General features: G+C 38.9%; 1 protein-coding gene across 5 annotated transcripts in view; it reads left to right on the plus strand.

Moving 5' to 3' along the window:
* Nucleotides 1-13,117, plus strand: part of PARP8 (poly(ADP-ribose) polymerase family member 8) — a 167,805-nt gene that overhangs the window by 146,330 nt on the left and 8,358 nt on the right. For 4 of the 5 annotated variants that reach the window (XM_081826111.1, XM_081826109.1, XM_081826112.1 and 1 more), the window contains 4 exons: nt 516-585; nt 3,951-4,024; nt 5,186-5,255; nt 6,110-6,194. In XM_081826111.1, the coding sequence (XP_081682237.1) occupies nt 516-585; nt 3,951-4,024; nt 5,186-5,255; nt 6,110-6,194 (299 nt within the window). Of the gene's footprint in view, nt 1-515; nt 586-3,950; nt 4,025-5,185; nt 5,256-5,384; nt 5,746-6,109; nt 6,195-13,117 lie in introns of those variants that run through there. The other variant, XM_081826110.1, reaches the window with a different exon arrangement.

Below are 13,117 nucleotides of genomic sequence, written 5' to 3' on the forward strand. Positions count from 1 at the left end.
ATAATGAGAGAGAATTTTAATTGTTCTGAGTAGTTTCTTAGACCAGTTGAAGAGTTTCTGCTAATGAAACTGTTAACCTAAAAGGAGATAGGAATGGGATCACAGTGTTGCATAATGAAAATCTAAATAGGCTACTTTGTTAATATACTAGCATGTGCGTCCTCATCAAAACTCTGTCATGTATAATTCAGCCTGTTCGGTTTTCAATATTTTGGAGTCATTAACATAAAAACCTATTATAGTACTTGATAATAAGTGACTGTCTTTTTCATAGGTGGGGTGGAAAACCTTTATCAGGGATTTTTTCTCTGGCTATCACTTTTCACGTATCAACTCACTGAATGTTGAAGACAAGGATGATAATACTACTATTTTCACATTAGACTTTAGGAAAGAGCCTTACAATTTTCTAAGAGTTAATCCTCCCAACATGAGACTGATTCCTTTCTTTTGTAAAATATTAACCTTTGAAACCATTGACTGTCTACTTTCTCTCCCACCTGTTCCCCTTTTAGCTCCACGGTGCAATGTACGGGAGTGGAATCTATCTTAGTCCAATGTCAAGCATATCTTTTGGTTACTCAGGTAAGCTCGTGTTTCATTTCTAACCTCAAGTGTGTGAGGTTTTGATATTTTTATTGTATATCAGGTGACTGAAGCTTATTTGATATATTTGCATTTAATCCATTTGATTCATGTCAGAAGCGAAAACAAAGCTCACATGTCAGGACGAATTTATAATACTTACCCTAGTATATAAAGTGGAATATGTGGTTTTTTTCAATTTCAAAATTAATTTCCATTTTGTTCAGTAGTTTCTACATTTATCCCCTCCACAAGTAACTATTGAGAATGTAGTATTTGCAAAGCATTCTGTAGAACACTGATTATTCATCTGTAGTAATTCACTATCCTGGGATGTAACTCTGTATCATGCCAACTTCTTTCTTTGGATTATTAGATATCGTATAAAGACATTTTGAACAGTATGGAGAATTTAGGATTAGAAAAACACCCTCAAAATCAACCTACTTATTGACATCTTATTTGGTGAAATTGTGTGAAAAAATTATTTTGGAAAAAATTGAAAGCCTGTGCTGGAGAGGAGCCTGGTAAATTCAAAATATGGAAAGAAAGATCATGAAATTATTAGCATTCCTTATCCTCAGGTGGTGGAATATGGGGTGATTTCTTTGCACTTTTAAATTTGGGGGAATATGTTGCAATGATTGGTGTGGTGTTTTTTTTTTTTTTTTTTTTTTAGAGCAATATCTTAATGTATTTAAACATAAAGTAATTATGTTCATTTTTATAAAGAAATTGAAAAAAAGAAGGAAATTGAAACTACATAGAACTGTGTAAAGTAACAAGTGAAATTTTTTCTCCTTTCCCCCAACCTTGGTGTTCTCTGTATTTCCCTTCAGACTTGTAAAGTTTTTATATTCGTATACCTGCATATATAGTTGGTTTTGCTTGCATGCTCGTGTGTATGGGCAATTATATAATTATATTACACAGCTTCAGGAGATGTCATTCTGGTGGTACCTGGTTAGTAAGTCTTAAGATGCTCTATTATAGAAAAGGATATCTTGAGAGGTCTAATCACCAGGTAAATGTTAACCAGGCCCATCTAATCGCTTTGCCTGCGTTCATGCTCTTTCAACCACAGCAAGTTGTTTCTCAGGGTTCCACCCCAACCTTTTCCAGAACACATGCCCTAAGAGCACCAGGTGGACTTTGTAGACCTTTTTTTTTTTTTTTTTAAAGATTTATTTATTTATTTATTTGAGAGAGAGAGAATGAGAGAGAGCAAGCACATGAGAGGGGGGAGGGTCAGAGGGAGAAGCAGACTCCCTGCCGAGCAGGGAGCCCGATGCGGGACTCGATCCAGGGACTCCAGGATCATGACCTGAGCCGAAGGCAGTCGCTTAACCAACTGAGCCACCCAGGCGCCCTGTAGGCCTTTTTTGACCTAGCCTCAGAAGTCACATGGTGGCACTTCCCACATATGCTATGGGTCACAGCAGTCACAAGCCCCTGCATTTTTGAGGGGTGGGGAATTAGTCCCCAAAGGAAAATGTGGCAAAGTCACATTGTAGAAAAGCCTATGGCTTGAGAAATATTATTGCAACGATCTTTGAAATACAATATGCCAAAACAACACTAAGAAAATAAACACCAGGGATGCCTGGGTGGCTGAGTCGGTTAAGTGTCTGCCTTCGGCTCGGATCATGATCCCAGGGTCCTGGGATTGAGCCCTGCATCAGGCTCCCTGCTCAGTGGGGGGAGCCTGCTTCTCCCTCTGCCTCTTCCCCCTGCTGTGCTCTCTCTCTCTCTCTGACAAATAAATATATAAAATCTTAAAAAAAAAAAAAAAGAAAAGAAACACCAGGAAGAATAAGATAATATAGGAAATAGAATAATATAATTCAAAGGAGAAAACAAATTAAAACCAGCATAAATCAGATTCTAAATCTCATTAAAACGTAACACAATAAAAAACTAAAATAAAACCAGTTTAAGAAAATACATCCTCAGCACTGATAAGGAAAAACATACCAAGTCATCAAGTACTGTGAAAGTAGCTTCGTAGTTGGCTTTCAGGCTGCAAGTGAAGGGGGTAGAGAGCGGCACAGCCTCTCTGAGGATAACAGCCTTTGCCTTCTCCCAGAAGTGCACATCTGAAACCCTTGGCCTTGTACCTCAGCCTGACCTTCTCCACCTCTGCCCCTTTGGGGGATATATTTCTGACTTTGAAAGAGTTACATCCACACCATTTGCAATTCATTCATTCTCATCAAGCCTTTATTGAAACAGCAACAACAACAACAAAAAGATCAACATACTTCTCCATTTCTGGACAGTAGATGGGCATTTCCAAATGAAGTATAGAAAAATATCTATCTATTCTAAAACAGACATGAATCTTAGTTCTGTTTTGTCTAAAATCTGTCACAGTAAAAAGTCATGGCATTAACAGAGTAAGCTCCAAACTTGTGAGGATCACAGACAAAAGAACTTGCATAAATGTTCTTTATTAGACGATACAGTAAATTCTACACAGAATTAAATATAGATCAACAACTCATGAAGTTAAGTTTCAGTATAAACGTATTTTTCTGACCTTGTTCATGTTTCCCGCTCCTTACCTTCTCCTTCTACTAACCAGATGTAAGGATGAAAGTTTAAGCTCTACCAGCCTTTTAAAACCAAGTTTTAAGAATTTTCTAAATCTATCAGTTTTTTTTTTGGTTTTTTTTAAAGATTTTTTATTTATTTATTTGAGAGAGAGAATGAGACAGAGAGCATGAGAGAGGGGAGGGTCAGAGGGAGAAGCAGACTCCCCACTGAGCAGGGAGCCCGATGCGGGACTCGATCCTGGGACTCCAGGATCATGACCTGAGCCAAAGGCAGCCGCTTAACCGGCTGAGCCACCCAGGCGCCCTCTATCAATCAGTTTTATGCAAGAGAATTTCCTTTTTTTTTTTTTTAAAGATTTTATTTATTTATTTATTTGTCAGGGAGAGAGAGAGACTGAAAGAGAGCACAAGCAGGGGGAGCTCCAGGCAGAGGGAGAAGCAGGCCCCCTGCCGAGCAGGGAGCCCGATGTTGGACTCGATCCCAGGACTCTGGGATCATGACCCGAGCCGAAGGCAGACGCTTAACTGACTGAGCCACCCAGGTGTCCCGCAAGAGAACTTCCTATCCCTGTCTTCAGTACAGAGAAAACCAAGCTGGCTTGTCTACACTCTTAACACCCTCGGGACTTCCCCAAACCCACCGACTTCCCAGGGCACAGCAGCTGCTCCTCCCGGAGCCCACTGTGGCCATCCGTGGCCCGAGGCAGTGAGGTCTTCACCTCCAGTGGAACTTTGCAGTGTCCCTGGATCGTATTTGAGGGGTACCACCCGGCTTTGTCCCTCAATTATGATTTTGCTGGTGTTTTTCAGGGATGAACAAGAAGCAGAAGGTGACAGCCAAAGATGAGCCGGCGTCCAGCAGTAAAAGCAACAGTGCATCACAGGTGTCGTAGTGACTCGAGTGGCTGATGGGATGAGGGAGCTTGGGCTTCCTTAGCCAGCAGGGCTTCAATAAGCACTCAGGCGTTTTAAGTCTGCAGAATTATTTTAAGCGGCCATTACTCACAAAGGTGTAAAACCGACCCTAAAATGTAATAATCGAAACGCCTTTATTCAGTCAATATTCAGCAAGTCTTTATTAAGCTCCTACTGTAATGTTAGAGATTCCTGGGCAGTGGGTTCTAGTGACAAATCAAAAATAGAACCAAACACAATAGAGAATTCCTTAGGGAGCCTCCATTCTATTGAGTGGCTATGGATAAATGAAATGTATGTTTAGAGAGAAAGAATGCTAGATGGTAGAGAAAAATGGAGAAAAGTCAAGGGAATGGGCTGTTGAGTACCGTGGGATGGAAGGTGGGACCAGAATGAGTGTAGCCTGGGGTGGCCGGGAAAGAACACTCCGTCTGAGGTTATTTTGCGGAGACCTATAGGCAGTGAATGCATGAGCCATATGGGAGAAAGAACATTCCAGGCAGAGAAAAGACCAAGCACAGATCCCTTGTTGTTTCAGTGGAAACAACCATTCTGGACAAATGAGAAATCTACTTAATGAGTAATGTGATTTTTAAAATAAGGGGGGAAAAAAAGTATAGCTGACCTAATACCTAAAAACAAAAACAAAACTACAGATTTTCTCCATGAGATTTTCTGGTAACCTCTGTAGCTTAGTTAATGGTGCTGTAAAAGTGGGTTGGTTTTAGGTAAGTTAGATGATCTGGAATAACTGATTGTAATGTTTGAAAAGATCATGCAATTTTAATTTTGTTTCCCTTGAAATGAGGATGCCGGGCTTCCAGTAAAAATAAATTTGAGTTCTAATTCTATGATGTGAGGCTGTTAAACTTTAATTGAGCGTTTTTAGTTCACTTATCTTGAGAGTGATTTAATAATGGTTATGTACAGAAATTAAATGATACAACAAATATAGCTTGACATTAAAGAATTCAAGGATATTACTGCTAGTCTAGATAGGCCTTTTTTTTTTTCCCCCCTAATCTGGAGCTATCTTAGTGGCTATTATTTTTTAATGATGATGAGTTCTTTTCTCACTTGAGCAACTGCCCTATTTTCAACTCTGATTTTTAAATTCTTTTGGAATTTAGTCACAGAAAAAAGGACAGCAGTCCCAATTCCTGCAAAGCCGTAACTTAAAATGCATAGCCTTATGTGAAGGTAAGTTGAAAGTTTTACCAACCTCATAGCATTAATTCTCTATGTTATCTGTGTTTAAGGATTTTACTATATTTCCAGAATGCTCAACATGGGTTAGTGAAAGCATTATTCCTTGTGACCTTCTCTAAGGGCACAGATGGAAAACAGGTACAATAGAGATCGTAAAGGTGAAAAACAAAGCAGAATTGGCAAGAATTCAGACAGTGCTGTATTTTATTCTTGGCAGATACCCCAGAATGGTAATTATATTTTTCTGATCAAGTATTGCAAATCTCTTTTGTGAATATGCCGCCTTCCTCTTTAAGTTGGTTTTTGAATGTATAATACCATGAAAAATGTGAAAGATGAACCAAGCACTAAGGAGAGAACCCAACAGGTCTTTCTGCTTCTACACCGAAATTATTCCTCTATTCTGAACTTGAAGTAGACAAATTGATAGGTGATTTGCAAGATCATATGCTTTTCTTTGTTCTTTCTATATAAAATCTGACCTTGACTAAAAAAGCTGGTGCTGGGAGTTCCAGTAGCCACCGTTAACTGCCTTTTAAGTCTTCAACCCTTAATAGTTAATATAGGACACGAAGTTGCTTTCTGTCTACATAGTCTCCAAGTCAGGACTATTTGCTTTTGATAATATACAAGTGATTCCCTTCCTGTTGTTACACTGATGGTGTTTAAAACATAAAATTGTCACATGACATTTTATTGTTTTTACTTACACTTTTGATAGCTTATAAGGTTGAACATTTTTCATGTGTTAGTTTGTGCATGTACTTTTTGCTTTTAGATTTCTAAGAGGAGGGATGTAGTAACTTAGAATAAAATCATTCTTTAATTTTATCTTCCACTTACAGTGATCACCTCACCTGACCTGCACAAACATGGAGAGATATGGGTCGTCCCAAATACTGATCATGTCTGCACACGATTCTTTTTTGTGTAAGTGTGAAGGTTCAAATTTGTATGTTACTGTCTTCTCCATGAATGAGGTAGTAGTGACTACATTATTATTTGGTCACTTTAGCTGCCAATAGGTAACAGACAGGTAGTTTCTCATCATCTGAATGTTTCTGTTTTATTTTAATGAGCTGTAAAAAACAGAATGATATTTAAATGCTGTTAACTTAGAAGAAATGAAGAAAAACATCTGTCTCTTTAACGATCTATGTGTGCATATATACACACACATATGTATATGTGTGTAGATAGACATACACATACAGATAGATGTAACATATATATACACATATGTACACATACACATATATCTTTAGTTATTTATGGATTTAAAAAATATTATAACTAGGAACGAAGAAGACAATAATGAGAATGTCCTGTCCCTATAAGAGGTTGAAGATCTGGGGCACCTGGGGGGCTTAGTCGTTAAGCGTCTGCCTTTGGCTCAGGTCATGATCTCAGGGTCCTGGGATCGAGCCCCGCATTGGGCTCCCTGCTCAGTGGGGAGTCTGCTTCTCCCTCTCCCTCTGCCCTCCACAACCAGCCCCCCTGAATGCGCTCTCTCTCCCTCTCAAATAAAATAAAATATTAAAAAAAAAAAAGCTGATGATCTGCATTTCATATAACATAGGCTGGCAGTGCAGGACATATTGATGTGGATTTTTTGACACAGCTGTATCATAAGAGCTGCAAGAAAATATAATCACATTATTTTTCATATCTAAGTAAATAATGTGTGCAGTAGACCTATCTGATTTTCACCCACCCTTACTTGACTCCCAACCCTTTCCCTGCCTATTTCTTCCTCATCCATGGTCCTATCCCAGGAAGGACCTCGGGGAAGAATGGAGTATAGCTGTTTTGTACTTTTACGTAGTCTTCTAAAGAGAAGGTGGGAAAAAAGCACTGGCTTGTTTTATAAACCATGTCAAAATGACTGCCTCAAGATTGCTTCAGTATATAGTGTTTTCTACGGCATGCTGTGCCTGCAGCACTTGATCTGTTAGCTTACTGGCAAACTGTTCACAACGTAAGTTTTACTAACTGTCAGGTTTTCTTTGGGATAGTATGAAAACTGTGACTTTCTTATGATACTGATTTATGTATTATGCATTTATGTATCTTCTGTATTTTTGATACATATTAATACATACATATTGTGACACATATATGTATCTGTAGATTTCTTTCTTCATGGCCAGGCAGCCATGAGTATGGTAGACAGAGCCTGCTTTGGTTAGACATTTTGTGTCCAGGCTCACCAGTTAGGTGACCCTAGCCATGTTGCATGACCTCTCTGAGCTTTATCAGTAGGTACAATAAAGCATCATTGGTAGATACAGTAGCACGCTATGTCTACCTTACCAGGCAGAATCCCAACAGGAAACCTGTGGCCCATGAGAAATATCATAATTTCTATCACCCACAAGTAGATTGCTTAAAAAGGTGTGGTTTCTAGGGGCACCATGGTCTACTGTAGCAACCCGGATCTAGCAGCACCAGTGGGGTTCTACATCCCCAGGGCCAAAAGGACAAGGACAAGAAACAGTTCTCAGAACCCTGTAGGAGAACCCTTACTATTTCAGCAGCTTTGAAAGGAGCTGGAGCCTTCAGTTGAAGGACTTAGGTAGCCCAACGTGACTTTAATGGGCCTGGACCCAAGGGAAACCTGGACTTACCCCCCTGCCAGTGTCCTGCTGGGCCTCCCCATCAGTCAAACCCTGCCAGAGAGTAGAGGGCAAGTGAGCTTATTGATAGAGTCCATACAGGTCAGCCTCCTGGGTCAGAATGCAAGGTAGAGAAGGATGCCATGTGGATCTGAGGGTTCCTTGGGAAGCTATCTGCATGCGATTTTAAGATTCTTATGAGGACAAAGTTAGCACAGTGCAGGTCTTCATTGAAAGGCACTCACTAGGAGTGCCTGGGTGGCTCAGCTGATTGGGTGTCTGCCTTTAGCTCAGGTCATGATATCAGGGTCCTGGGATTGAGCCCCACATCAGGCTCCCTGCTCAGTGGGAAGTCTGCTTCTCCCTCTCCCTCCATGCTCTCATGCTCTCTCTCAAATAAAGAAATAAAAATCTTAAAAAGGGGGGGGCACTCATTAAATTTCCCCCTTTTTCTTGACCATCATGACTATTATCCATTGTTAGAAGATTGGCCTTCCAAAAGACACATCTAATCACAAAGTTATCTGATTGAGTGACCTTATGATTTAGATGGAAAAGGAACTCCAAAATCCTTTCCTTAGCCTGATGTTAATCAGTTAATTTACTCCTCTTAGTATCTTGCTAAAGTTCAAATTTATTAAGCTAAATAAACAACTTTAGGCAGTAGGCATTCTAACGTTATTTCTTTGAAATTTTACGTAAATTATATGTAAAATAAATCTGTAGGGATGTATGTGTTGTGTGTGTGTGTGTGTGTGTCTGGAGAGATGCATTTCTGTATTTATTAGAAGAAAAAAATGAGGAAAGACCATCTGAAGAAAAGAGAATAAGATTCTTCCAGTATACTTACTTTCCAAATAGTGTAAAGAAAAAAAAACTATTAAGATAATGATTTTCATTTCTTTATAAATATAGATGAGATTTCATCCTTTTTCTCTGAACCCTCAGGAGAGAAGAGACTAATTAAGGAAAATTGATAAGATTCAAACACATCAGAAGGAGAATCCATTCACTAATTAATGTACATTCTAATTACAACCATCAGCTTCTTTGTAAAAGATACAATCACAGAGTTCTATGAGTGATGTGCCTCCCCAGTGAGTGGTAACATCTAGGAAAAGATAAATTGATGAGAAAGAAGTGAGTTATCACAAGTATACTGTTACCAGACAGAAAATCTTATTTTCTTGTTCTCATTTTGTTCCGATTTTTTAAATTAACATTATCTAATTGCTTATGTTAGAAGTTTGGCCTGATGACTAGGGTATAAATTACTGTGGCTTCCGGGGCGCCTGGGTGGCTCAGTCGGTTAAGCGACTGCCTTCGGCTCAGGTCATGATCCTGGAGTCCCTGGATCGAGTCCCGCGTCGGGCTCCCTGCTCGGCGGGGGGTCTGCTTCTCCCTCTGCCCCTCCCCCCTCTCATGTGCTCTCTCTCATTCTCTCTCTCTCAAATAAATAAATAAAATCTTTAAAAAAAAAATTACTGTGGCTTCCTTTTTTAATCTATTATTAAGTGAAACTACGAAAAATCAAAATAATTTCCATGCTAATCTGATTTCTAGAATGGTGATAATAAAACAGGTGCTTAATATCCTGACCGTACTCTTCCCAGCAAGTAAACAACAACACAGAATGAGAGAAGAATTGGGGGGATATTTTAGGGAACAGACTGCTGTATCAAAAAAAAAAAATTTTGAAAGTAAAATTTAAAGGAAGATATCACTTAGAAAAAAAGAATAAGTTTGAAAACTTTTGTTGGATAATTTCAAAATGAATAAACTTAAATTTTAATGCTTCTGGCAAAACATAATAATTCAGATGTTATAAACAGATTCTAGCCAATTCTAGGGATTGTTGAGAAAATTTGGTTTCATTAGTCGCCCTGAGACACATGTAGAAATAAGGCAACAGTTTTTAGAAAGGGCAAGAAGCTGGGCTTAAGAGGAGGTGCAAAAAGCAAATGGACATATCGTGCTCTAGTCACAGTCAACAAAAATGTTTATTTCACAGCGAATGGGGAGTTTTAGAGCAAGAGAGGAAGACTTACTATTGGCTATTTTCCATGAGTAGGATTAAATAATAAAATCAAAGAGAAGGTAGTTGATAATTTGGCAAGTTAACAGAGTAGGTGTGTCGTGTGTCATGGTCTCCCCCGAGGCTACCCATCCTCCCCACCCCCCGCTGTAGTGAAAACTGTTAGAGGTAAGAGTATATGACTTCTCCTTCAACTCTCTGGGACCAAGGGAAGGTTAAGAACTGCTAGGTTTGCATATCTTGCTTATCTGATGTTACAACCTACCTGTTCAATGCTTCAGTGCTTCATTGATTTAGAGCAGGCAGGTCTGCAAAATCAATTGTTTCCATATTTTGTCTATTAGATAAATTTAAGGTATACAGCCCCTCCTATTTTTCAAGACCGACCAATAAGTTCAGAAACTTAAGAACAGGAAGGATCAAATCAGACAAGTCTGCAGAAAAGAGATACGGGATATTTTCAGGTTCTTGAGTCTGGCAGATCTCAGTGCTAAATAAATTTCAGGAATTCTTATCCAAAATCTATCTATTAAGGTTCAGCTCAAATACCACTTCATCCAGGAAGCTCCTAATCAAAAGTAATCTCTCTTCCTGGTGTTCCTGCAGCTGACACTGCAGAACTTCGATTTAAAATTTAGTTTTTTCTTGTATCGGACTTTTCCATGAGGCTGTCAAGTCTGAAAGGGCTGACTCCTACTTTTGCTTTTCATTTACTATCCTGATGCCCTGCAGCACCTCCCCTGGTACCGGATGCATGGCTGCTTATCAGTACATTTTTAATGAATGAACAAAGATGAAGCTAAAAAGGATAATATTTTGGATTATGTATGGTTTTTATTTTTGGTAAAAGTTTGAAGTCTATCTAAAGAGACGGATACAAGAAAAATGTGTAAAATAACTGTATAATGGCCATTCAGTGAAAAGAAAGATAACTTTCATCGTGATTTTTAAAAACAAACAAACAAAAAACAAACCAGTCTTTCAATGGGAACATAGTGAGGAGACAGACAAGTTATTTATGAAGTTGGAAGACAAGCGATTCAGTCATGGCTCAGTGAAGTTGTGTGACATCAAGCTGATACGATCGGGAACTTTGCTTTTTCACTAGCCTATAATAAATCCAGTTTCTCTGTCTGCAACCCAGATCCATTTCCAAGATTTAAACTGCCACATCACTCTCCTGTTTAAAACTCTTTAGGAGCTGCTTGCTTCTTATAAGATAAAGTCCAATCTCCTTTACAAAGGGAGCCAACTCACTCCCCAGCCTTTTGTTCTTCCTTCAGCACCACTGCATTGGAAGGTCAAGGAGATCTAGCCCCCAGCCTCACGACCCCCAGTTTTCATCACCCACAATTTCTCACCTCCAGATATTACGCTTCATGACCTCAACTGTAGGCTATGATCCCCACACTTCCATGCTTTTCCTCTTTCCTTTCTCCAGTAAATCTAGACTCTTTCTTCCTCTCTTCCCTCACACTAATTTATCTGATTCCTACTCCTCTTTTAAATTTTAGCTATGCCTTCCCTCCTCCCAGAAACTTTCCCTGACTCCGTTGTGCTAATCCTTGGTGTTATTGTGTGGTGCCATGGGCTTGTTTTTATCATTGGGTTATTCTTTCTTATATAGGGTCTTCTCCATTATTCTGCATACATTCTTGAGGTCGGGGACTGTATGGCTCATTTGTCTTTGTGTGCCTAGCACAGTGCTTGGCAGAGAAGTAGGAATGAATGAAATGCCCACACTTAACTGCTTGCTAGGTATTTTCTCTCAGAATGTCTGCTCCTACCTTGAAATCAATATGTACAAAGTGAAACCCATTATTGCTAAATTCCCGAGTCAAATTCTTGGCTTCTCCAATCTACGCAGTAATTTTACCCAAAGACACTTGGAACCCTGAGCTATAGTTTTTAATGTCTTTTTCCTTGTACACTATAGTCATCAGCCCCCATGTGTATCTTTACACAGTTTTCTCCTTTCAATACCGTTGTTTCCATGGATATTTCATTCTCTGCCCCAGAGTCCATCAAAAGATCACTATTTTTTCTCCAGGCTTCTAATTTCATCATTGCTTCTAATCTATCTTGTACAATACCAAATTTATTAAACATTAACATTATTACACTAGTGATAAGTATTCATTGTATAGAAACTGAAATCAAAGGTAAGCAAAAAAGAAGAACGTCACCCATAATATCCCCACTTGGAATTAACTACAGTTAATCTTTAATGTATAGCCTACATTTCTATGCATATAAATTTTTTAAGATCATACTACTTATATCACACTAATATATTCCTAAAGCAGAGTCTTGATTATATCTTGTTCATACACTCTGGTAGTTTTTAACAAATAAAGACATGACATTCCGCAACACAGAGCCCATTTTATCTTCCTTCAATGACCCATACAGACCACTGATTAAATAAAATTATTATCCTAGGTGTTTCTTGAACACAACTTGGAATTATTTTTCCCACTACTGTGCCTTTGCTCAGTCATTCCAAATGATGGGCCTTCCTGCCCGCTCAGCCTTAGCTGATCTCCTAAGGCTCAACTACATAGTCTTTTTCCGTGGGATCTTTCCTGATATCCCAGTCAGACATGATGTCTGTCTTTACTCTAAATTTTACTCATCCTTGCTCATCCTAAAATTGCTTGTCCTTGCTGCCCATCTTACAGTTATTTGCATAACTCTATTATCTTCCCTAGTAAAATGCAAATTCTGTTCGCAGAAACGCTTAACACATAGTGCATGAGAACAGTGACAAAGGCCGAACGTTCCAACGTGATGAAGAAATTGTACATGGGCGATGATGTAGACAATGCTCTTATAGCATCAGATACCTTAAGGAACTTTGGAGAAGTCCTGGATATCATTCGTTCACAGTGAATTTCTCCTCTCTATTGCTAATGAAAAACAATGCTATCATTTCTGGGTTCCAGATTCAGGGAGTCCGAAAGCAAATTGACATGTGCCATTCTTTAAGCTGCTACATCAGTTTGGAAATAGAACTTGTCAATACATTCAGAAGTTTTTATCTAGGAAACTTCCTAACATATCCAGAGAGTTCCGGACAGCTAAATTCCCTCTGTTGTTCTCTTTCCTTCTCAAAGCTTTTTAAGCAAATTGGCTTATTTTTTATTTTTTAAGATTTTATTTATTTATTTGACAGAGAGAGACACAGAGCAGGAACACAAGCA

This window comes from Leptonychotes weddellii, chromosome 7 (genome assembly GCF_054177405.1).
Source record: "Leptonychotes weddellii isolate Sample4059 chromosome 7, ASM5417740v2, whole genome shotgun sequence".
Taxonomy (NCBI): domain Eukaryota; kingdom Metazoa; phylum Chordata; class Mammalia; order Carnivora; family Phocidae; genus Leptonychotes; species Leptonychotes weddellii.